This window comes from Coregonus lavaretus (genome assembly GCF_964263955.1).
Source record: "Coregonus lavaretus genome assembly, chromosome: 9".
In the NCBI taxonomy this organism is placed as follows: Eukaryota; Metazoa; Chordata; class Actinopteri; order Salmoniformes; family Salmonidae; genus Coregonus; species Coregonus lavaretus.
The window spans coordinates 39,030,628-39,058,243 of record NC_139996.1 but is presented as its reverse complement, the minus strand read 5'-3'; the positions used below and the strand labels follow the sequence as shown (position 1 = coordinate 39,058,243).

The window sequence follows — 27,616 nt, the reverse complement described above, 5'->3', positions numbered from 1 at the left end:
GCAAAAATGGCTTTCCTACACACCCATTCAGAAATCAGCAATATGACATCTGATAATGACACCAACCTCATGTCCTGGATTCTTTTAAGTGACCAGAGTCAACCAGGGATCATACTCACTGTGTTTGGAGCATGTCTCTTTGGAGGTAAAGTTAGCTAACTAGCTAGCTAGATAGCTTGTAGTGTATAATTTGACCGGCTACACTAGTCACTACTAGTGCACAACCCAAAACTAAATGCAATATATAATTGCAAACCATATCAGTGCCGTACAATTATACACTCCCCCTACAATTACCCCTGTGTGACTATGTAGCCCAGATTCTCAGAAATCCCTTGCCTCACAAACATTAAGATGTTTTTTTCTCTCGTTTCTATAGCTGTTGTCAGAACTCTCTTGCAGACTCTGAAGCTGCCATATACTGTACTATTAGCCCTTTGTGGGATGTTACTAGGAACACTCAGTTTCCAGTATCCAGAGGTATGGACATAACAGATGTATCCAATTATCTAATATCTAAAAGTCTAAAATATACTGTTGAGAAAAGTTGTGTTTTATTATTTTCTATGTTCCGCTATAAGGCCCCTATATGGTCCTTCCTCTATGGACTGGCTACATCACCACATTCTGATGTTAAACATAGGCCATATGATTATCAGAATTATAATACCTTTGCTGATATTGATTGTTATTGTTGTCCAGGTCAGTTATTACACAAAGGAGATTGCACACATCAGCCCCAAACTGTTGATTCACACGTTTATGCCAGTGTTGATATTCAGTAGTGCCTTCGAAATCGAATCCCACATCTTTTGGAAATCTTTAATACAGGTGAGGTCTTCCCTGCACTTTTGTTATTATGAACAGGTTGCAATACAATTCATTTTGTGAATAGCCTTATGGTGGTTAAAAGAAACACCTAAAATAAGTCACTAGAAATTACTAAAGAAATAACATACAAATATTATTTCAACTTTGTGTTAAAACAGGTACTACTGCTGGCAATACCTGGATTTTTGCTCAGTTCTTCTATGATTGCGTTACTAGTTGTGAAAGTGTACGCTTACAACTGGGACTGGTATGTTGGCATGATGTTTGGAGCCATTGTAAGCACCATTGACCCTTTCATATCAACAGCTTTGTTACGCAGTCTCGGTAAGAATACACATCTTTCTGCAAAATAATGCAATTGAATGATATCAGCTGTACTGGTAGGAACTCACTATGTCCCTCTCTACAGGAACAGCGAAACCCCTCATACTTCTGATAGAGGGAGAGTCATTGTTCAGTGATGGCGCCTCTATCATTACATTTGATGCATTCAAAGACCTTGCCACTGATCTTAGTCATTTTGAAGGTACAATGTACGGTATCTGTCAAATTACAGTTGGATCCATTTTTGGGGTAGAAAGAAGGAATATTCTGAAATCATGTGAATGTTTTCATCCCACAGCAACAACTTTCACCATCAAGCTGATATTGAAAATCTTCGGGAGCCCTCTTTTAGGGTTTATCATGTCTAAGATCATTATGTTTTGGCTGTCATACATCTTCAATGATGGACTGATTGAAATAACCATCAGCCTGGCAATGACGTACATCACATTTTACTTCGGTAAGGGAGTTTTTGTCATGTCCTTTTAGAAATGACGTAATTTGGTTTGTTCAATAAATAATATAATAAATAATAATATGCCATTTAGCAGATGGCTAAATAGCAAGAAATGTATGGTTATTGTATCTTAAATAAATATAATTTGTTTAATTAATGTTTATGTAACATTTTCATGTCATTTAGCTGAATGGCTAGGAATGTCTGGGGTCATAGCTGTCCTCATTATGGGGCTTCTCTTGGACACAGTCAACTTCAGCCCAGAAATTGAAGTGTTTCTTTTACGGTGAGTCTAGATAATAAAATCCATTTTCTGTAGTGTTTTCTGAACTTAAAATGGTTTCTAAAGACAACATTCCTACTTTTCCATAGGTTCTGGGAGATGCTGACTTATTTGGCCAACACCTTAATTTTCTTCATTGTTGGTATTGTGGTAGCTAGAGCATTTCAACATGTGGGCGTCAACGATTTCTTCAACATTGTAGTGCTCTACTTTGCTATGTACATCATAAGGTAAAGAACATCACTGTTTTAATGAGTTTACATCAGGCATTTAACCAGTTTTTCTACCATGTACTAATGTTATGTACAGTGGGGGAAAAAAGTATTTAGTCAGCCACCAATTGTGCAAGTTCTCCCACTTAAAAAGATGAGAGAGGCCTGTAATTTTCATCATAGGTACACGTCAACTATGACAGACAAATTGAGATTTTTTTTCTCCAGAAAATCACATTGTAGGATTTTTAATGAATTTATTTGCAAATTATGGTGGAAAATAAGTATTTGGTCACCTACAAACAAGCAAGATTTCTGGCTCTCACAGACCTGTAACTTCTTCTTTAAGAGGATCCTCTGTCCTCCACTCGTTACCTGTATTAATGGCACCTGTTTGAACTTGTTATCAGTATAAAAGACACCTGTCCACAACCTCAAACAGTCACACTCCAAACTCCACTATGGCCAAGACCAAATAGCTGTCAAAGGACACCAGAAACAAAATTGTAGACCTGCACCAGCCTGGGAAGACTGAATCTGCAATAGGTAAGCAGCTTGGTTTGAAGAAATCAACTGTGGGAGCAATTATTAGGAAATGGAAGACATACAAGACCACTGATAATCTCCCTCGATCTGGGGCTCCACGCAAGATCTCACCCTGTGGGGTCAAAATGATCACAAGAACGGTGAGCAAAAATCCCAGAACCACACGGGGGGACCTAGTGAATGACCTGCAGAGAGCTGGGACCAAAGTAACAAAGCCTACCATCAGTAACACACTAAGCCGCCAGGGACTCAAATCCTGCAGTGCCAGACGTGTCCCCCTGCTTAAGCCAGTACATTTCCAGGCCCGTCTGAAGTTTGCTAGAGTGCATTTTGATGATCCAGAAGAGGATTGGGAGAATGTCATATGGTCAGATGAAACCAAAATATAACTTTTTGGTAAAAACTCAACTCGTCATGTTTGGAGGACAAAGAATGCTGAGTTGCATCCAAAGAACACCATACCTACTGTGAAGCATGGGGGTGGAAACATCATGCTTTGGGGCTGTTTTTCTGCAAAGGGACCAGGACGACTGATCCGTGTAAAGGAAAGAATGAATGGGGCCATGTATTGTGAGATTTTGAGTGAAAACCTCCTTCCATCAGCAAGGGCATTGAAGATGAAACGTGGCTGGGTCTTTCAGCATGACAATGATCCCAAACACACCGCCCGGGCAACGAAGGAGTGGCTTCGTAAGAAGCATTTCAAGGTCCTGGAGTGGCCTAGCCAGTCTCCAGATCTCAACCCCAGAGAAAATCTTTGGAGGGAGTTGAAAGTCCGTGTTGCCCAGCGACAGCCCCAAAACATCACTGCTCTAGAGGAGATCTGCATGGTGGAATGGGCCAAAATACCAGCAACAGTGTGTGAAAACCTTGTGAAGACTTACAGAAAACGTTTGACCTGTGTCATTGCCAACAAAGGGTATATAACAAAGTATTGAGAAACTTTTGTTATTGACCAAATACTTATTTTCCACCATAATTTGCAAATAAATTCATTAAAAATCCTACAATGTGATTTTCAGGATTTTTTTTTCTCATTTTGTCTGTCATAGTTGAAGTGTACCTATGATGAAAATGACAGGCCTCTCTCATCTTTTTTAAGTGGGAGAACTTGCACAATTGGTGGCTGACTAAATACTTTTTTCCCCACTGTATCAGTATTGTTCTTGTGATCATTGGCAAGGAAATATGAGGAGGTATCAGTTTGGGACTCTTCTTTCTCTATTACAGACTTGTGACTGTTATTGCACTGTCACCCTTCCTGGTACGCACTGGCTATGGCTTCAGCTGGCGGTGGGCAGCAGTCTGTGTCTGGGGAGGGACCAAAGGGGCCTTTTGTCTAAGTCTTACACTCATGGCTTTTCAGTCAGATGATTTGGACGAAGAGCAAGTGAGAGAAAAGGTGGGGATTTTTTGTATTTGCTACTTTCTACCGCTTTAGCAGGCTACCATGATGATAGCAGTGTCTTATGGCATCGGTTAATGTAATTGCAATCTTGACAGTTGAAGATCATCTCTGTTACAGATTTTGGTCCTGTCTTCTGGAATGGTGGTCCTAACACTTCTTATCAATGCAACATCAATGACCTGGTTCCTTAGACTATTAGGTGAGGTGTACTGTGTCAAGTAGTATCTCGTCTTTGACAGGTTGTTCACAATAGAGCTCGCCAGCTTGTAGTCCTAAAATCCGGAAACAAGTTACCTCTGTTTCGGCCAAAAACCCTGTAAAAACACCATTAATTTTCTTCATAGGCTTTGTCCAACGAACCATGGCGGAGTTAGTGCCTACAAAAAGATGCCATTACTATTGCTCTCTATGTGTGCGAAGCCAACCAAACTGCACTTAGGAGCACTTAGACAGAAAGAGGTTGTCTCTCTCTGACAATGTATCTTGTGTTCCCAGGCCTATATGATGTGTCTGTGCCCAGGCGCATGGCCATGTATAGTGCGGTGCAGCGGGTGCGGGAGAGCTCGCAGAACACTTTCAGCTTGTTGAAGATTGACAGGTTTTTAGCAGATGCTAACTGGGAAATGGCAGAGCAGAGAGTCCTCATAGAGGACCCCTATAAAACACCCAATGAAAAGGTATTCTGTGCTAACTAATGTCTCTCTCTTTGACATGAAGAAGTATCCGATTTGAAACAAGATATCATACATATAATCTGTAGTCATTTGGCACTGTGTTACAGTATAAACACCCATATCATTATATCAATATTTTACTCCTACTTTCACATATGAGTGAAAATATATGTCTTTGCCTGTGCCCTTTCTTCCAGGTTAGCATTGAAGAGTTCTCCCCCACAGCCAGGATGACTAAGTGCCCAGACTGTGACAGGGACATTCCCTATGCACCATCACCACAGGAGCTGGAGGACATGATGGAGGAGGCTCGCATGCGCATCCTGAAGGCTCAGAAGGTCTGGTTCACCCCACTGGATCCTACTGACCACAATGTTCATCATAGTCACCCTGACCTTATGTAAAGAGATGGGCCTAATTGCTCGTTCAGCCTGTTCAATGTACAACACGTGGAAGGAAAGCATTGCTCACATAAAAAGAGCATGACGTCGAACGTTCTGTTCTTTTCAAATGTATACAATCAATGTGTTCGATAGGATATTAAGTTAGAAGTTGTTTTTGTTTCTTTAATCACAACCTGTACCTCTGCTTTTCCTCACTTAGTTGTAGCCTTGTCGATACACTTCTACAATTTGGTTAGGATGACCCATAAGATTATGATGAACTTTTTAGCCCACAGGGAAGGAACTATTGACTTTGGTGAATGTAATGGGTTTAGCATGAAGTTGACAGATGAATCATTAAGAGTCCAGTATGAATGGTGTCTGAACTGGAAACTGATGTTGGTTTCCTACCAGACAAGCTACTGGAAGCAGTACAGCGCTGGAATGCTGAACCGAGAGGCAGCCAGGACCCTGATCAATACAGCTGAGAACATGACAGACCACAAGGGAAAGTAAGTGCTGCTCTCATTGCCCTCACTCAAAAAGATATAGGACCACTTGGTTCAGTCCGGGTTTGTGTGTTTATAATCGTATACGTTGAGCTAAGACAGCAGCTGATTACATGATTACCTGTGAGTAATACTGATCTGTTACATAATATTCTTTTTTTGAATGAGCTGATCTAGCTATACTGCTTACAACAAGGACATTTGGCTAGAATTAATGGAGGCTATGGTTGACGAGCATCTTCCATTTTTTTAATAGTCATTGTGTAAGTGTCAGGCACCACTTGGAAGAATCTAACCTCAGTAATTGCACCTTATTATGTACTTAGATTAAGCACCCCTTAAATATTTGACATCTCTGGGTCATGATTCTATTATTTTTCATGTCATAGTCCTAGAGGTCCATAGGCCTATGGCAATGTTAATAGGCCAAGTAATTCGGAAAGTATTCAGACCCCTTGACTTTTCCAAATTGTATTACGTTACATCCTTATTCTAAAATGGATTAAATCGTTTTTTCCCCTCATCAATCTACACGCAATACCCCATAACGAGAAAGCAAAAACAGGTTTTTAGAATTAAAACAAAAAGAAGAAACTAAAAACGGCCTAAATCTGTTCGCTTTAGATAAGCAGACCAAGTGGGGATTTTTTTGTATGGAGGTCTATGAGAGAGTGTCGAATAACATGAGGCTTATTTGATCAAATAGAAGTTTCGTAATATTTATGCTGTTACAAATAATGTACTGCTATAAGTGGATGCACGTGGCATTCCTGCAACTTTGAGAAAAATGACTTAGTTGTGCCTGTTGTTCACACGCGTATCTGCCTTTTCATTGGCTAGAATGCTCCCACCTGATCTCGCCTCCTCTCGCCTGCCTTCCATCTTTGAGGACATGAATTTCTATTGTTAGAGTGGTCACTGGACTATCTTGCCAATATAATAGATACTCTTTGACTGCACTAAAGCTACCATTAAGAAAAATATAGGTAACGTAAACAAATCATAATATATTTAATATTTTAGTTTCTTCAAAGTAGCCACCCTTTGCCTTGATGACAGTTTTGCACACTCTTGGCATTCTCTCAACCAGCTTCATGAGGAATGCTTTTCCAACAGTCTTGAAGGAGTTCCCACATATGCTGAGCACTTGTTGGTTGCTTTTCCTTCACTCTGCGGTCCAACTCATCCCAAACCATCTCAATTGGGTTGAGGTTGGGTGATTGTGGAGGCCAGGTCATCTGATGCAGCACTGCATCACTCTCCTTGGTCAAATAGCCCTTAAGCAGCCTGGAGGTGTGTTTTGGGTCATTGTCCTGTTGAAAAACAAATGATAGTCCCAATAAGCGCAAACCAGATGGGATGGCGTATCGCTGCAGCATGCTGTGGTAGCCATGCTGGTTAAGTGTGCTTTGAATTCAAAATAAATCACAGACAGTGTCACCAGCAAAGCACCCCCACACCATCATACCTCCTCCTCCATGCTAGACGGTGGGAACCACACAGGCGGAGATCATCCGTTCACCTACTCTGCGTCTCACAAAGACACTGCGGTTGGAACCAAAAATCTCAAATTTGGACTCATCAGACCAAAGCACAGATTTCCACCGGTCTAATGTCCATTGCTCGTGTTTCTTGTTCCAACCAAGTCTCTTCTTCTTATTGGTGTCCTTTAGTAGTGGTTTCTTTGCAGCAATTCGACCATAAAGGCCTGATTCACACAGTCTCCTCTGAACAGTTGATGTTGAGATGTGTTATTTATTTGAGCTGCAATCTGAGGTGCAGTTAAATGCCGATTTCTGAGGCTGGTAACTCTAATGAACTTATCCTCTGCAGCAGAGGTAACTCTGGGTCTTCCTTTCCTGTGGCGGTCCTCATGAGAGCCAGTTTCATCAAACCGCTTGATGGTTTTTGCAAATAGGGCTATCTTCTGTATACCAACCCTACCTTGTCACAACACAACTGATTGGCTCAAAAGTGTTAAGAAGGAAAGAAATTTCACAAATTTACTTTTAACAAGGCACACCTATTAATTGAAATGCATTCCAGGTGACTACCTCATGAAGCTGGTTGAGAGAATGCCAAGAGTGTACAAAGCTGTCATCAATGCATAAGGAGGCTACTTTGAAGAATCTCAAACATAAAATATATTTTGATTTGTTTAACACTTTTTTGGTTACTACATGATTCCATATGTGTTATTTCTTAGTTTTAATGTCTTCACTCTTATTCTACAATGTAGAAAATAGTAAAAATAAAGAAAAACCTGAAATGAGTACGTGTCCAAACGTTTGACTGGTACTGTATATATATATATATATATATATATATACACACACAAACAAAGTTGAAGTCGGAAGTTTATATACACCTTAGCCAAATACATTTAAACTCAGTTTTTCACAATTCCTGACATTTAATCCTAGCACCCCCACAGCATGATGCTGCCACCCCCGTGCTTCACGGTTGGGATGGTGTTCTTCGGCTTGCAAGCTGCCCCCTTTTCCCTCCAATCATAACGGTGGTCATTATGGCCAAACAGTTCTATTTTTGTTTCATCAGACCAGAGGACATTTCTCCAAGTCCTACCTTCAAACTCAGTGCCTCTATAAACACCATGGGACCACGCAGCCGTCATACCGCTCAGGAAGGAGACGCGTTCTGTCTCCTAGAGATGAACGTACTTTGGTGCGAAAAGTGCAAATCAATCCCAGAACAACAGCAAAGGACCTTGTGAAGATGCTGGAGGAAACAGGTACAAAAGTATCTATATCCACAGTAAAACGAGTCCTATATCGACATAACCTGAAAGGCCGCTCAGCAAGGAAGAAACCACTGCTCCAAAACCGCCATAAAAAAGCCAGACTACAGTTTGCAACAGCACATGGGGACAAAGATTGCACTTTTTTGAGAAATGTACTCTGGTCTGATGAAACAAAAATAGAACTGTTGGGCCATAATGACCATCATTATGTTTGGAGGAAAAAGGGGGATGCTTGCAAGCCGAAGAACACCATCCCAAACGTGAAGCACGGGGGTGGCAGCATCATGCTGTGGGGATGCTTTGCTGCAGGATGGACTGGTGCACTTCACAAAATAGATGGCATCATGAGGAAGGAAAATTATGTGGATATATTGAAGCAACATCTCAAGACATCAGTCAGGAAGTTAAAGCTTGGTCGCAAATAGGTCTTCCAAATGGACAATGACCCCAAGCATACTTCCAAAGTTGTGGCAAAATGGCTTGAGGACAACAAAGTCAAGGTATTGGAGTGGCCATCACAAAGCCCTGACCTCAATCCTATAGACATTTGTGGGCAGAACTGAAAAAGCGTGTGCAAGCAAGGAGGCCTACAAGCAAGACTCAGTTACACCAGCTCTGTCAGGAGGAATGGGCCAACATTCACCCAACTTATTGTGGGAAGCTTGTGGAAGGCTACCCGAAACGTTTGACCCAAGTTAAACAATTTAAAGGCAATGCTACCAAATACTAATTGAGTGTATGTAAACTTCTGACCCACTGGGAATGTGATGAAAAAAAAAAAAAACTGAAATAAATAATTTTCTCTACTATTATTCTGACATTTCACATTCTTAAAATAAAGTGGTGATCCTAACTGACCTAAGACAGGGATTTTTACTAGGATTAAATGTCAGGAATTGTGAAAATTTAAATGTATTTGGCTAAGGTGTATGTAAACTTAAACTGTATATATATATTTACTTAAACAAAGCAAATATATATAACCATTAAGTTTGAGTATACAGTGTATTCGGAAAGTATTCAGACCCTTGACTTCTTTCACATTTTGTTACGTTACAGCCTTATTCTAAAATGGATTAAATTGTTTTTCTCTCTCTCATCAAACTACACACAATAAAAACGGAAATATCACATTTACATAAGTATTCAGACCCTTTACTCAGTACTTTGTTGAAGCACCTTTGGCAGAGATTACAGCCTCAAGTCTTCTTGGGTATGACGCTACAAGCTTGGCACACCTGTATTTGGGGAGTTTCTCCCATTCTTCTCTGCAGATCCTCTCAAGCTCTGTCAGGTTGGATGGGGAGCGTCGCTGCACAGCTATTTTCAGGTCTTTCCAGAGATGTTCGATCGGGTTCAAGTAAGGGCTCTGGCTGGCCACTCAAGGACATTCAGAGACTTGTCCCGAAGCCACTCCTGCGTTGACTTGGCTGTGTGCTTAGGGTCATTGTCCTGTTGGAAGGTGAATCTTCACCCCAGTCTGAGGTCCTGAGCGCTCTGGAGAAAGTTTTCATCAAGGATCTCTCTGTACTTTGCTCCATTCATCTTTACCTCGATCCTGACTAGTCTCCCAGTCCCTGCCGCTGAAAAACATCCCCACAGCATGATGCTGCCTCCTCCATGCTTTACAGTAGGGATGGTGCCTGGTTTCATCCAGATGTGACGCTTGACATTCAGGCCGAAGAATTCAATCTTGGTTTCATCAGACCAGAGAATCTTGTTTCTCATGGTCTGAGAGTCCTTTAGGTGTCTTTTGGCAAACTCCAAGCGGGCTGTCATGTGCCATTTACTGAGGAGTGGCTTCCGTCTGGCCACTCTACCATAAAGGCCTGATTGGTGGAGTGCTGCAGAGATGGTTGTCCTTCTGGAAGGTTCTCCCATCTCCACAGAGGAATACTGGAGCTCTGTCAGAGTGTCCATCGGGTTCTTGGTCACCTTCCTGACCAAGGCCCTTCTCCCCCGATTGCTCAGTTTGGCCCGGGGGCCAGCTCTAGGAAGAGTCTTGGTGGTTCCAAACATCTTCAATTTAAGAATGATGGAGGCCACTGTGTTCTTGGGGACCTTTAATGCTGCAGAAATGTTTTGGTACCCTTCCCCAGATCTGTGCCTCGACACAATCCTGTCTCGGATCTCTACGGACAATTCCTTCTACCTCATGGCTTGGTTTTTGCTCTGACATGCACTGTCAACTGTGGAACCTTATCTAAGGTGTGTGCCTTTCCAAATTATGTCCAATCAATTGAATTTACCACAGGTGGACTCCAATCAAGTTGTAGAATTTATCACAGGTGGACTCCAATCAAGTTGTAGAAACATCTCAATTTCGAGTCTCATAGCAAAGGGTTTGAAAACTTATTAAAATGAGGTATTTCTGTTTTTTATTTTTAATCAATTTGCAAACATTTCTAAAAACCTGTTTTCACTTTGTCATTATGGGGTATTGTGTGTAGATTGATGAGGAAAAATTTTTATTTGATCAATTTTAGAATAAGGCTGTAACGTAACAAAATGTGGAAAAAGTGAACGGGTCTGAATACTTTCCGAATGCACTTGTAGCTATGATGTATGGTTAATTTTTACATTAATTTAGAAAGCAAAACCCAATCTGAGACAGGGCCTTGGTCAGGGAGGTGACAAAGTTCCTCTGTGGAGATGGGAGAACCTTCCAGAAGGACAACCATCTCTGCAGCACTCCACCAGACGGAAGCCACTCCTCAGTAAAAGGCACATGACAGCCCGCTTCGAGTTTGCCGAAAGGCAGCTAAAGGACTCTCAGACCATGAGAAACATATGATGAAACCAAGATTGGTATGATGAAACCAAGATTGAACTCTTTGGTCTGAATGCCAAGCGTCACGTCTGGAGGAAACCTGGCATCATCCCTACGGTGAAGGATGGTGGTGGCAGCATCATGCTGTGGGGATGTTTTTCAGCGGCAGGGACTGGGAGACTAGTCAGTATCAAGGGAAAGATTAACGGAGCAAAGTACAGAGAGATCCTTGATGAAAACCTGCTCCAGAGTGCTATGGACCTCAGACTGAGGCGAAGGCTCACCTTCCAACAGGGCAATGAAGCTAAGCATACAGCCAAGACAACGCAGGAGTGGCTTCGGGACAGAGCCCGGACTTGAACCCGATCAAACATCTCTGGAGAGACCTGAAAATAGCTGTGCAGATACGCTCCCCATCCAACCTGACAGAGCTTGAGAGGATCTGCAGAGAAGAATGGGAGAAACTCCCCGAATACAGGTGTGCCAAGCTTGTAGCGTCATACCCAAGAAGACTCAAGGCTGTAATTGCTGCCAAAGGTGCATCAACAAAGTACTGAGTAAAAGGTCTAAATACTTATGTAAATGTAATATTTCATTTTTTTTTTTTTTTATACATTTACAAACATTTCTAAAAACCTGTTTTTGCTTTGTCATTATGGGGTTTTGTGTGTAGAGTGATGAGGGAAAAAAACAATTTAATCAATTTTAGAATTCACAAAATGTGAAAGAAGTCAAGGGGTCTGAATACTTTCCGAATGCATTGTATATATTGAGGACTGTTTAAATATGGGCGAAGAAAGGATTGCAAAAATTGGGAGAGCAATGCATATGTTTCTGTCTTTGTTTAGGTTCATGAGTGTTCTGGATGTCAAGAAATACTGGGAGCTGAAAGGTGTTTTTGTGTCTCTTCGGAGGAGACTAGAGGACTGGCTGTACGATGTCAAGCTTGATAAACTTAAACCATCAAGGTAATGAAGCACAGCTGAGATTTACTGTAAATGAATTTAGACCACCAGGTTACTCAGTGAAATAACAGTATTGTATAACTGCTCTAATGACACATAATTTACACAACGGTATGTTGTATTTCAGGAATGCGATGCTCAAGTGGTGCTACCAGGTTGTCTTCAGCCTCCCCTTTGAGTATTTCATCTATGCATTGATTGTCCTCAACATCTTCCCCATCATCCTGGAGTTCATCCCAGCGATCAGTGACAAACATAACATAGAACTCAGTGTTATCAACTACATCTTCTTCAGCGGCTATCTTGTGGAGGCTATACTGAAGGCAGGAAAAAGGCCTACACTAAATACATGTCAACTAAAGAACATCTAATATACAATACATTCACATGATGTCAGACATTTGATTTGAAGACCCTCTGTGACACATTTCCTCTTGTTCTACAGGCTTTGGCCATGAGGAAGGCCTATATCTTCAATCACTGGAACCAGTTCGACCTCTTCATTATCATCTTGGCTTGTGTTGACATATTCCTGGACCATTATTTTGAAACCACAGCATATGTTGTCAATATTCACATGATAAAAATTGTGAAGGTGTCTAAAATGATCCGCCTTACCAGGGCACTTCGTTTGGTGAAGGTATGCTATGGCTTGATGGGACCATCAAATCTATGACCAGTGATATACACTGAGTGTAAAAAAACATATTAGTAACACCTTCCTAGTATTGAGTTGCACCCCCTTTTGCCCTCAGAACAGCCTCAATTTGGCAGGGCATGGACTCTACAAGGTGTCGAAAGCGTTCCACAGGGATGCTGGCCCATGTTGACTCCAATGCGTCCCACAGTTGTCTCAAGTTTGCTGGATGGCCTTTGGGTGGTGGACCATTCTTGATACACACAGGAAACTATTGAGCATGAAAAACCCAGCAGCGTTGCAGTTCTTGACACACTCAAATCGGTGCGCCTGGCACCTACTACCCCCGTTCAAAGGCACTTAAATATTCTGTCTTTCCCATTCACCCACTGAAAGGCACACATACACACCCATGTCTCAAATGTCTCAAGGCTTAGAAATCCTTCTTTAACCTGTCTCCTCCCCTTCATCTACACTGATTGAAGTGTATTTAACAGGTTACATCAATAAGGGATCATAGCTTTCACTGGATTCACCTGGTCAATTTATGTCATGGAAAGAGCAGGTGTTCCTAATGTTTTGTACACTCAGTGTAGATTCGAAATAGCTTTACAGTTCATTTTTCTAGGGTTATCCAGTTACTTTCAGAAATGCTGTGAATCTAAATAATCTATTGTTGAATGTATGTGTTTCAGATCATCATTCCCAAGCTCATAGAAATCATAAACCGTCAGATCCATAAGCAGCTCAGCTTTGGGTATGACATCGGGAAAGGCTATGTCATCGGAGAGGAGCACATAAGCAAGATCATTGACCATATCTCTGATGACAAAAGCATATCTAAGGTGTTTTGAAATTACATTTACAGTATAGTATACAACAACAGCTGTTGATCTTTTCACAACATGATATCATGTTTAGACCTCTCATAGTAAAGAAATCTTGGGTACCTACCTTTTTTTTTGCAACACAGAGATGTATCTAGCCAACGAATAATTACTCCATAGCCCTATAATGTGTTGGGATCTTGTACATCACACTTCATCTTGTGTTGCAGAAATTGAGAAGTATACTGGAGAGAAACTGCCAGCAGGCTGTCAGGGAGATTGGTAAGAGAGTAGGGGAGACAGACAAGCAATGTTACTGCATGTACACTGTCTGTATCTACAGTATATCAGTCATGCTAAATAAAGGCCATCACTTTAACTAGGATCACTGTGGGATTACAAATATAGTATAGTTGGCTTTAACTAACCAACATCTTTCACAGCAACAATCCTTCAGTCCTATTTACATGTCAACTATCCTACATTGAATCTCCACTAAATTGATATAGATGAAAAAATAATTCAATGAAACAATGACAGAATCCTTCAATGGACTGATGTTGATGCTCTGGAGGGGCCGGTATAAGTAAGGGATAATCAACGAGGGGCTAATGAACAACATGGAAGACGTGTTCCACGATGCACTAGCAGAGTGGAACTGACCTTCCACCGAGTTACATTATTTTCCAGAGAACACATAGAGCTCTGAGTTTGTTATCCCCTTTATACCATGGCTATAATTTAACACATTTGCCGATATAATTGTGTTCATTTGCAGGTATAAATGTGTACAACATCCACTGAAGTAGCTAGCAAGTTTACTAGATAGCTAAAGTAGTTGAGGTGGTAACCAACCAAACAGACTTGCTAGTTTAGCTAACCAAACCATCAGTCCTAGCTTGCTATAATGAAAATCTAATTCAACAATGCCAATAATGTTTTCAATTCGACTTTTGTTTTCAAAAGCAGCTCAAACATGAATGAACTATAGCCATTGAATTCTACAGTGCAAATATACCTTGCGTTATAGGAAATAATGCACGCTCTAGAATGCCTTTCAAGCCAATCAGAAAACAGTATTCAACAGTACCGTGGTATAATCAAATATTTTTATAACTAAACCAAGATAGACCACAGCCTATCGTTTCCAATGGGAACAAATTAGTCATAGTGGGGCAGAACAAACAAGGAGGTGGGCAGAGCCAAGCAAGAGCTAGCGAGATCCTATTGGCGCGTTCTAGCATACATTTGCGTATGTCCGTTTAGGAACTCCTCTGTGAAGTGCGGGTGTGCAATAAATCAATTCGCATATGCTTTCCTTCTAAACAACGCGATTTTTTAAAACCTTTGCAAAGGGGAAAGTCTACAAAACTTAGTCCAGGTTTTAGTTTTGGGAAATGAAAACTGTATTGAGATTAAATGTTTCATCGATGAGAAAATGTGCAGAATGTCAGCCAAAATCCATCTCGTTCCATCTTCACCCATCTTCTCCCACTGCCGGCCAGTGGGCTTCCTCTCACTACCATATTTGGTAGTGAGTGGAAACGCTAAGCAGAATGCTTCACATTTATACATCCGGTGAAATATCTGTCTCATTGTTCTATCTGTGGTATAATGTGTGATATTCTAAGTGTGTACCTTGGTTAATGGAGGAAAATGCACTGCTAGCCAATCATGCTTTAAAGATGTACCATCATTTTAACTTCTGTATAGTTTAAGTTGTTCTAGTCATGCTTGTTTTATTATTTTTATGATTTTATTTGTTCACCTTTATTTAACCAGGTAGGCCAGTTGAGAACAAGTTCTCATTTACAACTGCGACCTAGCCAAGATAAAGCAAAGCAGTGCGATAAAAACAACAACACAGAGTTACACATGGGATAAACAAAACATACAGTCAATAACACAATAGAAAATCTATATACAGTGTGTGCAAATTTAGTAAGTTATGGAGGTAAGGCAATAAATAGGCCATAGTGCAAAATAATAAAAATTTAGTATTAACACTGGAGTGATAGATGTGCAGAAGATGATGTGCAAATAGAGATACTGGGGTGCAAATGAGCAAAATAAATAACAATATGGGGATGAGGTAGTTGGGTGGGCTATTTACAGATGGGCTGTGTACAGGTGCAGTGATCGGTAAGCTGCTCTGACAACTGATGCTTAAAGTTAGTGAGGGAGATAAGAGTCTCCAGCTTCAGAGATTTTTGCAGTTCGTTCCAGTCATTAGCAGCAGAGAACTGGAAGGAATGGCGGCCAAAGGAGGTGTTGGCTTTGGGGATGACCAGTGAGATATACTTGCTGGAGCGCATACTACGGGTGGGTGTTGCTATGGTGACCAATGAGCTAAGATAAGGCAGGGATTTGCCTAGCACTGATTTATAGATGACCTGGAGCCAGTGGGTTTGGCGACAAATATGTAGTGAGGGCCAGCCAACGAGAGCGTACAGGTCACAATGGTGGGTAGTATATGGGGCTTTGGTGACAAAACGGATGGCACTGTGATAGACTACATCCAATTTGCTGAGTAGAGTGTTGGAGGCTATTTTGTAAATGACATCGCCGAAGTCAAGGATCGGTAGGATAGTCAGTTTTACGAGGGCATGTTTGGCAGCATGAGTGAAGGAGGCTTTGTTGCGAAATAGGAAGCCGATTCTAGATTTAACTTTGGATTGGAGATGCTTAATGTGAGTCTGGAAGGAGAGTTTACGGTCTAACCAGACACCTAGGTATTTGTAGTTGTCCACATACTCTAAGTCAGACCTGCCGAGAGTAGTGATTCTAGTTGGGCGGGTGCAAGCAGCGTTCGATTGAAGAGCATGCATTTAGTTTTACTAGCGTTTAAGAGCAGTTGGAGGCTACGGAAGGAGTGTTGTATGGCATTGAAGCTCGTTTGGAGGTTTGTTAACACAGTGTCCAATGAAGGGCCAGATGTATACAAAATGGTGTCGTCTGCATAGAGGTGGATCTGAGAGTCACCAGCAGCAAGAGCGACATCATTGATATACACAGAGAATAGAGTCGGCCCGAGAATTGAACCCTGTGGCACCCCCATAGAGACTGCCAGAGGTCCAGACAACAGGCCCTCCGATTTGACACATTGAACTCTATCTGAGAAGTAGTTGGTGAACCAGGCGAGGCAGTCATTTGAGAAACCAAGGCTATTTAGTCTGCCAATAAGAATGTGGTGATTGACGGAGTCGAAAGCCTTGGCCAGGTCGATGAAGACGGCTGCACAGTACTGTCTTTCATCGATTGCGGTTAAAATATAGTTTAGGACCTTGAGCGTGGCTGAGGTGCACCCATGACCAGCTCGGAAACCAGATTGCATAGCGGAGAAGGTACGGTATGATTCGAAATGGTCGGTGATCTGTTTGTGAACGTGGCTTTCAAATACTTTCGAAAGGCAGGGCAGGATAGATATAGGTCTGTAACAGTTTGGATCTAGAGTGTCACCCCCTTTGAAGAGGGGGATGACCGCAGCAGCTTTCTAATCTCTGGGGATCTCAGATGATACGAAAGAGAGGTTGAACAGGCTAGTAATAGGGGTTGCTACAATTTCGGCGGCTAATTTTAGAAAGAAAGGGTCCAGATTGTCTAGCCCAGCTGATTTGTAGGAGTCCAGGTTTTGCAGCTCTTTCAGAACATCAGCCATCTGAATTTGGGTGAAGGAGAAGCGGGGGGGGGCATGGGCAAGTTGCAGCGGAGGGTGCAGAGCTAGTGGCCGGGGTAGGGGTAGCCAGGTGGAAAGCATGGCCAGCCGTAGCAAAATGCTTATTGAAATTCTCGATTATCGTAGATTTATCTGTAGTGACAGTGTTTCCTAGCCTCAGTGCAGTGGGCAGCTGGGAGGAGGTGCTCTTATTCTCCATGGACTTTACAGTGTCCCAAAACTTTTTGGAGTTAGTGCTACAGGATGCACATTTCTGTTTGAAAAAGCTAGCCTTTGCTTTCCTAACTGATTGTGTATATTGGTTCCTGACTTCCCTGAAAAGTTGCATATTGCGGGGGCTGTTCGATGCTAATGCAGTACGCCACAGGATGTTTTTGTGCTGGTCAAGGGCCGTCAAGTCTGGGGTGAACCAGGGGCTATATCTGTTCTTAGTTCTGCATTTTTTGAATGGGGCATGCTTATTTAAGATTGAGAGGAAAGCACTTTTAAAGAACAACCAGGCATCCTCTACTGACGGAATGAGGTCCATATCCATCCAGGATACCCGGGCCAGGTCAATTAGAAAGGCCTGCTCGCTGAAGTGTTTTAGGGAGCGTTTGACAGTGATGAGGGGTGGTCGTTTGACCGCGGACCCCATTACGGACGCAGGCAATGAGGCAGTGATTGCTGAGATCCTGGTTGAAGACAGCGGGGGTGTATTTAGAGGGTAAATTAGTCAGGATGATATCTATGAGGGTGCCCATGTTTACGGATTTAGGGTTGTACCTGGTACGGACCTAAGTTCTGACCAAACTTACTTGAGAGAGAGAAAGAGGGAGCAGGCTGGGGGATCAAGTCTGTGTACTTTTAGAGCAACTATCTTCTTAGATACAACCATCAAAGGAAATGGAACACATCATGAAATACTAATGATTGGGCCCGTGGTATCTGGAAGCTAGCAGGGCTTTGGAGAAAAGGTATGGGATGTAACTACCAGTCCATTGTACCCCATCAAAGACAGAAAAAGGACATAGGTGACTCCTCAAAGTAGGGGACCTAAATGTGTTCTGGGAGAACACAAGGGCTCAGTAGGATACTGTGGTAATAAGGCCTCATGGAGCCATTTTCTCAGATTCCCAGCATGCTCTCCTGCTGGAAGAGATTGATGCGTATTTCTGAAAACTTTCATTAGCATTTAGAAAGACCAGATCTGTGGTGACCTTAGGGAGTCTTCACAGACACAAAGCAGGATTACACACTACAAGTATATGTAAAAGAGCTTGATTTTTTATTTGTGAAATAGAATTATGTAGCCCTCAGTGCATCTCAGGTTCTTTTTGTTATTTGATGGCAAGCTTACACACAATGTGCTAAGTTTACAACTGACAGGAGAGTGACTGAGGACATGACTCTGTGGGATCTTTTCTCAGGCTTGCTGCAGAGAGACCATCCTGAGATTGCCATCTCGGTGAAGACCAGACAGGCCATACGAGCCGTGCTGAACAGTGAGAGAGACGCTATCCATACACTCGTGTCCGGGGGGCTCTTAGATGACATAGAGGCATCAAAGCTGGAGAAGGTGCTTTCAGTTTGCTCCTCTTCTGCCATTTACAATACCTCCAATAAATATATATACTTTGTTACCTCTGACTATTCAGAAAGGTAGTTTTATTATTGACACATTAAATTAATGAATGTTACATTTTTCCCTTTGGCAGATGATTGAAATAAAAATGAAGAAATTGATCAAATTTCCACCAACAATCCCAGCAGCAACAGCAGAGGAGCTTCTGCAGAATCTGCCATGGCTAAACAAAGACAGCACCCAGATTCAGTTCATCAAGGTAGAGCACACATCTCCCATATCCTTGCCTTAGAATGACAAGCTTTTTTATTTTCTGTATTATACCAATGTTTCTTTCATGTAAAAAAAATAATATAAACAATCTATTTATTGTGTTATTTCAGACAGTGGCCAAGCTTCTTTTCTTTGACTTTGGAGACACCATCATACAAGAAAATGAGGACCCTCAAGGAATACACTTGATTGTCTCTGGCATGGTTAAGGTACTGATATGCGGTAATAGTAAAAGGAATATTAATCAATGGTTAATGTTCTGAAAATGCATTCCCATTTTTGTATCAAGCGGTTTTAAATTTGTAATATGATCAGACACAAAAACCACAAACTTGAAACATAGCTGCTGAACGTGATAGTTGGGAATGAATGTCATTGGCATGACACATTATTTTCATAGCAAACAAAATAATGACTGGCTGATATTAAATAGCCTACTACTCACCAGTAGTTTCTTTCCCAGTCTTCTCCGTGAGCTAATTACCTCTCTCCATCATATTGTAGAACACAGCATCAAGTATACAGTCAATGCTATTAATATGTGGAAATTACACATAATCACTTGTCATTTTGGTCACCTTAAAATGGAACACAATGTAAGCTATTTCAACACATTACAGTGTGACACTGCAATTATGGGTCATTTTGAAAGGCAGGGGATAATAGCCTTCTCTTTGTACAGACACCTTTACTTAGCTTGTGATCTTACACTTCAATATCAGCTCATTTTCTATACCAATTCTTGTTCCTTTGCCTCTGAATACAAAACTGGACTTTTTATTACATCATTAAAGAATCATTGTCACGTTCATGCTTTTAAAGCAGTATAAGGCATTGGTTTCAGGACATGATATTAAACAATGTTCAGAAACATTGATGAACACGTTTCCTACATTTTCTTTATATAGAATTTCTCATTTGGAAGATACAGTAAGCCAAAGGACCCTCAGGGACAATTTGTTGTTGAAGCTTTATTAAGGATAGTAGAAAATAATCTAGAAAAGGAAGTCTCAAATAGAAATGTTAAGTGCAACAACAATCTCTAAGGAGTAGAAGGAGGGCTGTATTGTAGTACAGTATTTTATAATTTTTTTAATTGTGTAAATATCAAGGTCATAAAATTGTCAAAGCACAAACAACCCTTTGTTACTTAGGGCTCTATTCAATCTGTAACACTGAAGCGCTACAGATTCCGCGATAGAAATTTAAACAACATTTCTGATTGAGACGACATGCAGCGGTGACCGTGAATGCAGTCTCAATCACGCTGTAGAAATTGCCTTTTGCTGCGGTTTTTAGTTTCATCCCCTTATCCTAGAATGGTTTAAACTTTACAACGTCACAGGTCATTTTCACATTGTATGAAGACTGAGTGTGTAATAAGCGCTATGACTCTTTGTGAGTCATGGAGCAGCAAGATGGGCATAAAAGCACATTTTTTGTTACCTATGATGTAGACCAGCTGTCACACTTCAACTGCAGTATCCTCTTCTCAGAGCTCCCATCCTTATTCCCTGGGTTACATTGATGACGCTGGTTGATACATCCTCTTCAAGAGGCGTAATTAAATGTACACATCCCCAACTTACGTTTTTACATTATACTTTACATGGAAGGGTTTCCGGTTGTTGAAATGGAAGCTGTACCTTGAAATACAGTGCCTTGCAAAAATATTCATCCCCCTTGGCGTTTTTCCTATTTTGTTGCATTACAACCTGTAATTTAAATTGATTTTTATTTGGATTTCAAAATTCAAGAAAATAAATAACGGAAAAGTGGTGCGTGCATATGTATTCACCCCCTTTGCTATGAAGCCCCTAAATAAGATCTGGTGCAACCAATTACCTTCAGAAGTCACATAATTAGTTCAATAAAGTCCACCTGGGTGCAATTTAAGTGTCACATGATCTCAGTATATATACACCTGTTCTGAAAGGCCCCAGAGTCTGCAACACCACTAAGCAAGGGGCATCACCAAGCAAGCGGCACCATGAAGACCAAGGAGCTCTCCAAACAGGTCAGGGACAAAGTTGTGGAGAAGTACAGATCAGGGTTGGGTTATTTAAAAATATCAGAAACTTTGAACATCCCACGGAGCGCCATTAATAAAAAATGGAAAGAATATGGCACCACAACAAACCTACCAAGAGAGGGCCGCCCACCAAAACTCACGGACCAGGCAAGGAGGGCATTAATCAGAGAGGCAACAAAGAGACCAAAGATAACCCTGAAGGAGCTGCAAAACTCCACAGCAGAGAGTGGTGTATCTGTCCATAGGACCACTTTAAGCCGTACACTCCACAGAGCTGGGGCCTCATGTACAAAGACTTGCGTTGAATTCATACTAAAACATTGCGTACGGACAAAGCCATAAATGTGCGTACGCACCAAAAAAATCTGATGTATGAATCTCTGCGTACGCAGCATTCCACATACATTCTCTTTGTACATCCCAATCAACGCGAAATTGAGCGCACATGCACGAGCACCACACCACACCCTGTCTCCTCCCTCAATTAAATCAATTTAAATATGGTAATTAGTCCAATTTGGCAAAAGAAACCTGCAAGAACATGGCTAAAGCAAGCAAGAAACGAAATTTCACTGAAAACGAATTAGAGGTGCTACTATCAGAGGTAGAAACAAGAAAAAATATTTTATTTGGAAATCTGTCCTCTGGAATTAATAACAAAAGAAAGAAAAAAGAGTGGGCGAGTTTGTCTGATGCCGTCAACGCGGTGGGATCTGAGAGTCGCACCGTAAATGAACTGAAGAAGAAATGGTCAGACATAAAGGTGGAAGTTAAGCGGAGAACTGCTGCGCACCGACAAAGTGTGGGCAGAACAGGCGGTGGTACAGGGACCGATGAACTTGCACCCTTTGATCAGAGAGTTGCCTCTATTGTAGGAGACACGTTAATCTCTGGAATCGTATCCGCTGATGTAGGAGACTCGGATATACTACAGGACTGCCAGCAAGGTGACTCAGATTTATTTCCTTAACTTTGATATACATAGCCAGCCACCGTTTAATTTTAAAATGCATGCAATATAGCAAAAGGTACACCAGAGATTTCACGTATCCACTGCTTTTATTGCAAATGCGTGTACCCATTAATAAGGAACAGACTCAAATTACTGTTAAGATGTGCCTGTGTTTAATTGGACTTAGGAACCGCAGGAACGTCCACTGGCACGCACTCAGAGTCCGCACCACCTGAGCAGCCAGAGCCCATTCAGTCCAGCGTCTCCCGTGTCTCTAATGTTCCCCCCAGTGCTGAAGCCCGTCCATCTGGCCGTGTCTTGACGCATGCTGTTCTGGAGTCACAACAACAAATTGTTAGGGCCATTGAAGAAATGAACAGTCACCTTAAAAATGTCACTGACGCACTCACAGAAATAAGCCATTCATTAAAAGAATTGGTCAAAAAATGAACTTTGTGTCTGAGTACCATTTATATTGTCGCAATTACACGTTGACGGGCCTGAATGGCTTGTTGATTGTGCTGCACATATACTGGTCCTGGGTCAGGGTCATCTGGCGGTGCCCCCACCTCACCAAGGGGTATGCCATGCCTGTGCGCGACATTGTGCAGCACTCCACAGGCCAGTATGATGCGGCAAACCTTGTCAGGGCGGTATAACAGCATCCCCCCGGTCCTGTCAAGGCAGCGCCACCGACATTTCAGCTGCCCAATCGCCCGCTCCACAACTGACCGAGTGCGGGAATGGGCATCATTGTATCTGCGCTCTCGGTCAGTTTGTGGGTTGGTGAGGGGGGTTAACAGCCACGTCTTTAGTGGATAACCACTGTCTCCTGATGGGCAGTAATAATAATTACAGACACAAACATTTTACTTTTAGATAGAACCATACATTTAAATGCATAACTTACCAAGTAGCCACCCATCGCGCACCCTGCCAGCTTGGAGTCTCATCCCAACCATGCTGTTTGTAAGGATATATGAATCATGGGTTGACCCAGGCCACCTTGCCACAATATTTGTTAGGCGCATTTGTGCATCACATATAATCTGCACATTTATTGAATGGAAATGTTTCCGATTCACATATGCAAATTCGTCTTCAGATGGCGCCTTTATAGCAATATGTGTGCAGTCGATCGCTCCGATTACATTAGGAAAACCGGCTATCGCTGCAAATTGCGCTTTGATGTTTGGCTGGTCACCTGCATCGTATGGGAACGTTATATACCTGGTAGACAAGCGGATGATGCCGTCCCATACAGGTGGCATTGCACGGCTCAAACACGACTGGCTTATTCCTGAGCGGTCTGCCAGTTCTCTTTGGAAAGAACCGGTTGCTAGGAAACCAAGTGTAGTAAGCACCTGTAAAGGAACGGGTAATGCGTGGCTCCTCACTGTCTCTCTTTCCAAATTCGGACCCAACTCAGCGCAGAGCTCCAAGAGTATAGCCCTTGGAAATCTGAAACGGCTGATGAGCCAGTCATCGTCGTGGGCCAGAAAATCACCGTGGTCCCTAAAAACTCGTTCTCTCCGGATTTGTCCATTGAAAATGTCTTCTAATAAAGCCAAAGCTGCCATTGCTAGACGGGTTGTATCAATTTTCACATCCTTTATATATGGTCTTACTTAATTGCATAATTAATAGAATATTCTAATAAGACTCGTGTGACAATAATATGGCAAATCATTTATCAATTACAAATTATAAGCAATATCTGGCAGGTGCGATAGAACAGTTCGTAGTGTAATGTTTGCCACTTCACTTTATTGCCTCTATGAGTCGCCAACGGACAAACATCACAAAAATGTACGTACGCCAGGCCTGAAGTTTACGTGGAAGAACGCACATTCTTACGTTAATTTCACTGTTAGTACATCTGACCGTGAACGTGAAAGCTGGCGTACGCCGTGTTTTCGTGCGTACGCAAGATTGATACATGAGGCCCCTGGACTTTACGGAAGAGTGGCCAGAAAAAAGCCATTGCTTAAAGAAAAAATAAGCAAACACGTTTGGTGTTCGCCAATAGGCATGTGGGAGACTCCCCAAACATATGGAAGAAGGTACTCTGGTCAGATGAGACTAAAATTGAGCTTTTTGGCCATCAAGGAAAACGCTATGTCTGGCGCAAACCCAACACCTCTCATCACACCGAGAACAACATCCCCACAGTGAAGCATGGTGGTGGCAGCATCATGCTGTGGGCATGGGACTGGGAAACTGGTCAGAATTGAAGGAGTGATGGATGGCGCTAAATACAGGGAAATTCTTGAGGGAAACCTGTTTCAGTCTTCCAGAGATTTGAGACTGGGATGGAGGTTCACCTTCCAGCAGGACAATAACCCTAAGCATACTGCTAAAGCAACACTCGAGTGGTTTAAGGGGAAACATTTCAATGTCTTGGAATGGCCTAGTCAAAGCCCAGACCTCAATCCAATTGAGAATCTGTGGTATGACTTAAAAATTGCTGTACACCAGCGGAACCCATCCAACTTGAAGGAGCTGGAGCAGTTTTGCCTTGAAGAATGGGCAAAAATCCCAGTGGCTAGATGTGCCAAGCTTATAGAGACATACCCCAAGAGATTTGCAGCTGTAATTGCTGCAAAAGGTGGCTCTACAAAGTATTGACTTTGGGGGGGTGAATAGTTATGCACGCTCAAGTTCTGTTTTTTTGTGTTATATCTTGTTTGTTTCACACAAAAAAATATGTTGCATCTTCAAAGTGGTAGGCATGTTATGTAAATCAAATGATACAACCCAAAAAATCAATTTTAATTCCAGGTTGTAAGGTAACAAAATAGGAAAAATGCCAAAGGGTTGAAAACTTTCGCACGCCACTGTATCTCTGTTATGTCGATGATATTTTTATTATTTATAAGGTAATTTATACCCAATGCTGGTCTTGTATCGTAAGCTCCCCTAATCATCAAACAAACCCAAAAACACTTGATTGACGCTCTGTGATCATAACCTTATACTGTATGGATGTGAATCTCTATACTGTACTGTATCCCAGATGACTGGAGGAAGCCCAAACCTTGGAGGCAAGAGCCCCAAGGAGAAGACCAGACTGACAGACTACAGGAGCTGTGGGGCCATCATGGGAGAACTCAACTGTCTCACCCAGCAGCCTATGAAGATGACAGTCACCTGTGAGACAGCCACTCAGGTCTCTCTACTGTTCATTTACTAAACTTTGTTCACATGAAATGGCCTAAGTATGTCAGTGAAGACAAGTGTTTGAGAACCTTATCCAATCTCAAAGGTCAGATCAGTACAAATGTAATGAGAATAGAATGGACAAAGTGGTCAGTATCTGATGCAGTTTTTGGAGAAAGCCCAAGTAACTGAATATCCACTCCACTGTCTGATAATAGCTGGGTCAGACAAGGGTATGATCTTTCACAACATAGATAGATAATTGAGTGCAAAAACGTCACTGTGAGGTTGATAAACCAGCCATAAGGGCTCGTCTACAACTGTTCCACATAACCATGGAGACACAATTGTTAGGAAAACCTTATCCGCCATTGTTTCCCTGTATATAATATCCCTGATTGTTTGTCCATGGTTTTTCTCCAGACCTGCTTCATTGCTATCGAATCCCTGTTTGAGGCGTTTGATGTTTTCCCTGAGTTCCCGTCTCTAGAGTATATGATCTGGCGCTCCCTGGCAGTGGAAATCAGCACCAGCACCTTCATGGAGCACATTATCTATCAGGTACTACCATCTTAGCACTCTATGGTGCAACATGTAGTAAAGAGCCAAACTGCTTACGCCCAGGTTTCACACTCTGCAAGTTACACATCCACTGTAGCATGCCCATAAAGTTAAACAAAGAAAATTGCCATAATCACAGCACAGATTGAGAGTGTGAGTTAGCATTCTGTAGAACCAGCGGACGACAGACAGTATGTTAGACAGTTCCAAATTAATTTGAACAAAATCCTCCTCACCCCCAGGGCTGGAGTTACCACAGGATTTGTTCTCATCTGGCCCGGGCCTATCTGGTAGACGTGGAGGTGAACAGGAAGTTTGACGTGTATGACGGCACCATGGAGGATGTGGTGGTGATCTATGGGAGTTGTGATGACCTTGCGTCCCAGTGCTCCTACAACGCCCCAGCACTCATCAGCAGGACAACTCACCAGGTTACTATAGAACTCAGTCAGCTGTCACCTTCTCAGACAGTGGCTACACTAGTCAACTTGACATTCACTGACTGGGAAATAGTGCCACCTGCTGGAAACATTGCCAGTGCAACAATGTCATGTTAAAAATGGTCAACATCCTCAGATAAGTTGCTCTATTGAATGTCTTTCTATTGTTTTTACCTCTTTATTCAGATAAAGTGTTAACATATTTTGTTTTAACTCAACTCGGTATAGGTACTGGGTACAGCAAACACAACCAAACTGTTGATTGTGCCAAGTGCACATTCTGAAATGAAGCGGACCGTCTCGGAGCTTTCAAGACTGGACAGTGTTCCCTGTCTGAGACATGCAGCTCAGAGGAGAGGTGAATGAGGGCTTACAGACATCCTCACAGCTCTCTTATGAACCTAGAATGATGCACGTCTTTGTAAGATCGGCAGAATGCCAAACTAACATTATGACCAAGCCCTTCAGTAGGATTATTTCAAATGGGCTTTAGATAGAATATCAATTAAGTACAACGACCAACACCTCTAGCTTTACAAGTATTGCAAGTGAATTGACATCAGACTCTCCTTTTTCTCTCCCGGTAGCATCTAGAGATGATAGTTCAGGGCTGCTGAGAACAGTAAGCATAAGTTAATGTAATGAACTGTATCTTATCATGTTTAACACATTAATGAAGTGAAAGTGGCCCAAGAGAGAAACATCCGTCTTTCTTTGTGAAGGTGATGTCTGAGGAGGGTCCTTAAAAGAGAAGTCGTTCATCACTTAAGAAGGCCACATGATGATGGGATATGACAGTGCAGCTGCTGCCCAGACAGGCCGACACAACCGACCAGGCAACCTGAATCTGTCAAACTTATATAAGCAAATATGTTTTAAACATTTACAGTACTGATTTATTTAAAAAAAAAATGCATATAGCATGTGTGTGTTACTGTTTTAAGCTCAAACCTACTTGTCATCCAAGTTGTTCAAGGCACAACTATTGTGCAGTAGCTATGCTAACTGCCGTTTGACTAATCCAAAATCTACTTTAGGAAAATAAACACTGCACTACCAAAGCACATGAGCATTTGAATACCTACATTAATTGAACAGCAAAGGCCCCCAGGTTTGTTTGGAATGATTCCCTAAAGACAGTTGTCAAACTCTTGAATTTACCATTGAATAACGTTGGAAGCAATAAGTTGAGACACCAGTCACAAAGAGTACTTACAGTAAAACAAGAGATTAATCAAACAGTGCCCTGAATCTATGTCATGTTAGGAGTAATTATCTTGAGATTAATACAATACGTGAAATGAAATATCTGAGAAAATAGGGTAGAATAGTGCTTATATAAATAGTTTATCCCCTTTCCATTGCTGGCACA

At 41.9% G+C, this 27,616-nt stretch overlaps 1 protein-coding gene across 1 annotated transcript; it reads left to right on the top strand.

Annotated features, from left to right (window-relative positions):
* Positions 1 to 42: 42 nt before the first annotated feature.
* LOC311135347 (sperm-specific sodium:proton exchanger-like) lies at positions 43 to 26,881 on the top strand (the record flags this gene model as incomplete). Its single annotated transcript, XM_084169294.1, has 26 exons — positions 43 to 145; positions 380 to 480; positions 703 to 831; positions 990 to 1,155; positions 1,241 to 1,357; positions 1,454 to 1,615; positions 1,799 to 1,898; positions 1,985 to 2,125; positions 3,884 to 4,055; positions 4,179 to 4,260; positions 4,557 to 4,738; positions 4,933 to 5,073; positions 5,533 to 5,630; positions 12,007 to 12,126; positions 12,251 to 12,446; positions 12,569 to 12,763; positions 13,456 to 13,605; positions 13,818 to 13,869; positions 18,673 to 18,821; positions 18,961 to 19,086; positions 19,211 to 19,309; positions 25,101 to 25,253; positions 25,667 to 25,804; positions 26,047 to 26,235; positions 26,473 to 26,602; positions 26,832 to 26,881. The coding sequence occupies 26 exons, from the start codon at positions 43 to 45 to the stop codon at positions 26,879 to 26,881; spliced, it is 3,441 nt and encodes a 1,146-aa protein (XP_084025420.1).
* Positions 26,882 to 27,616: the final 735 nt, after the last annotated feature.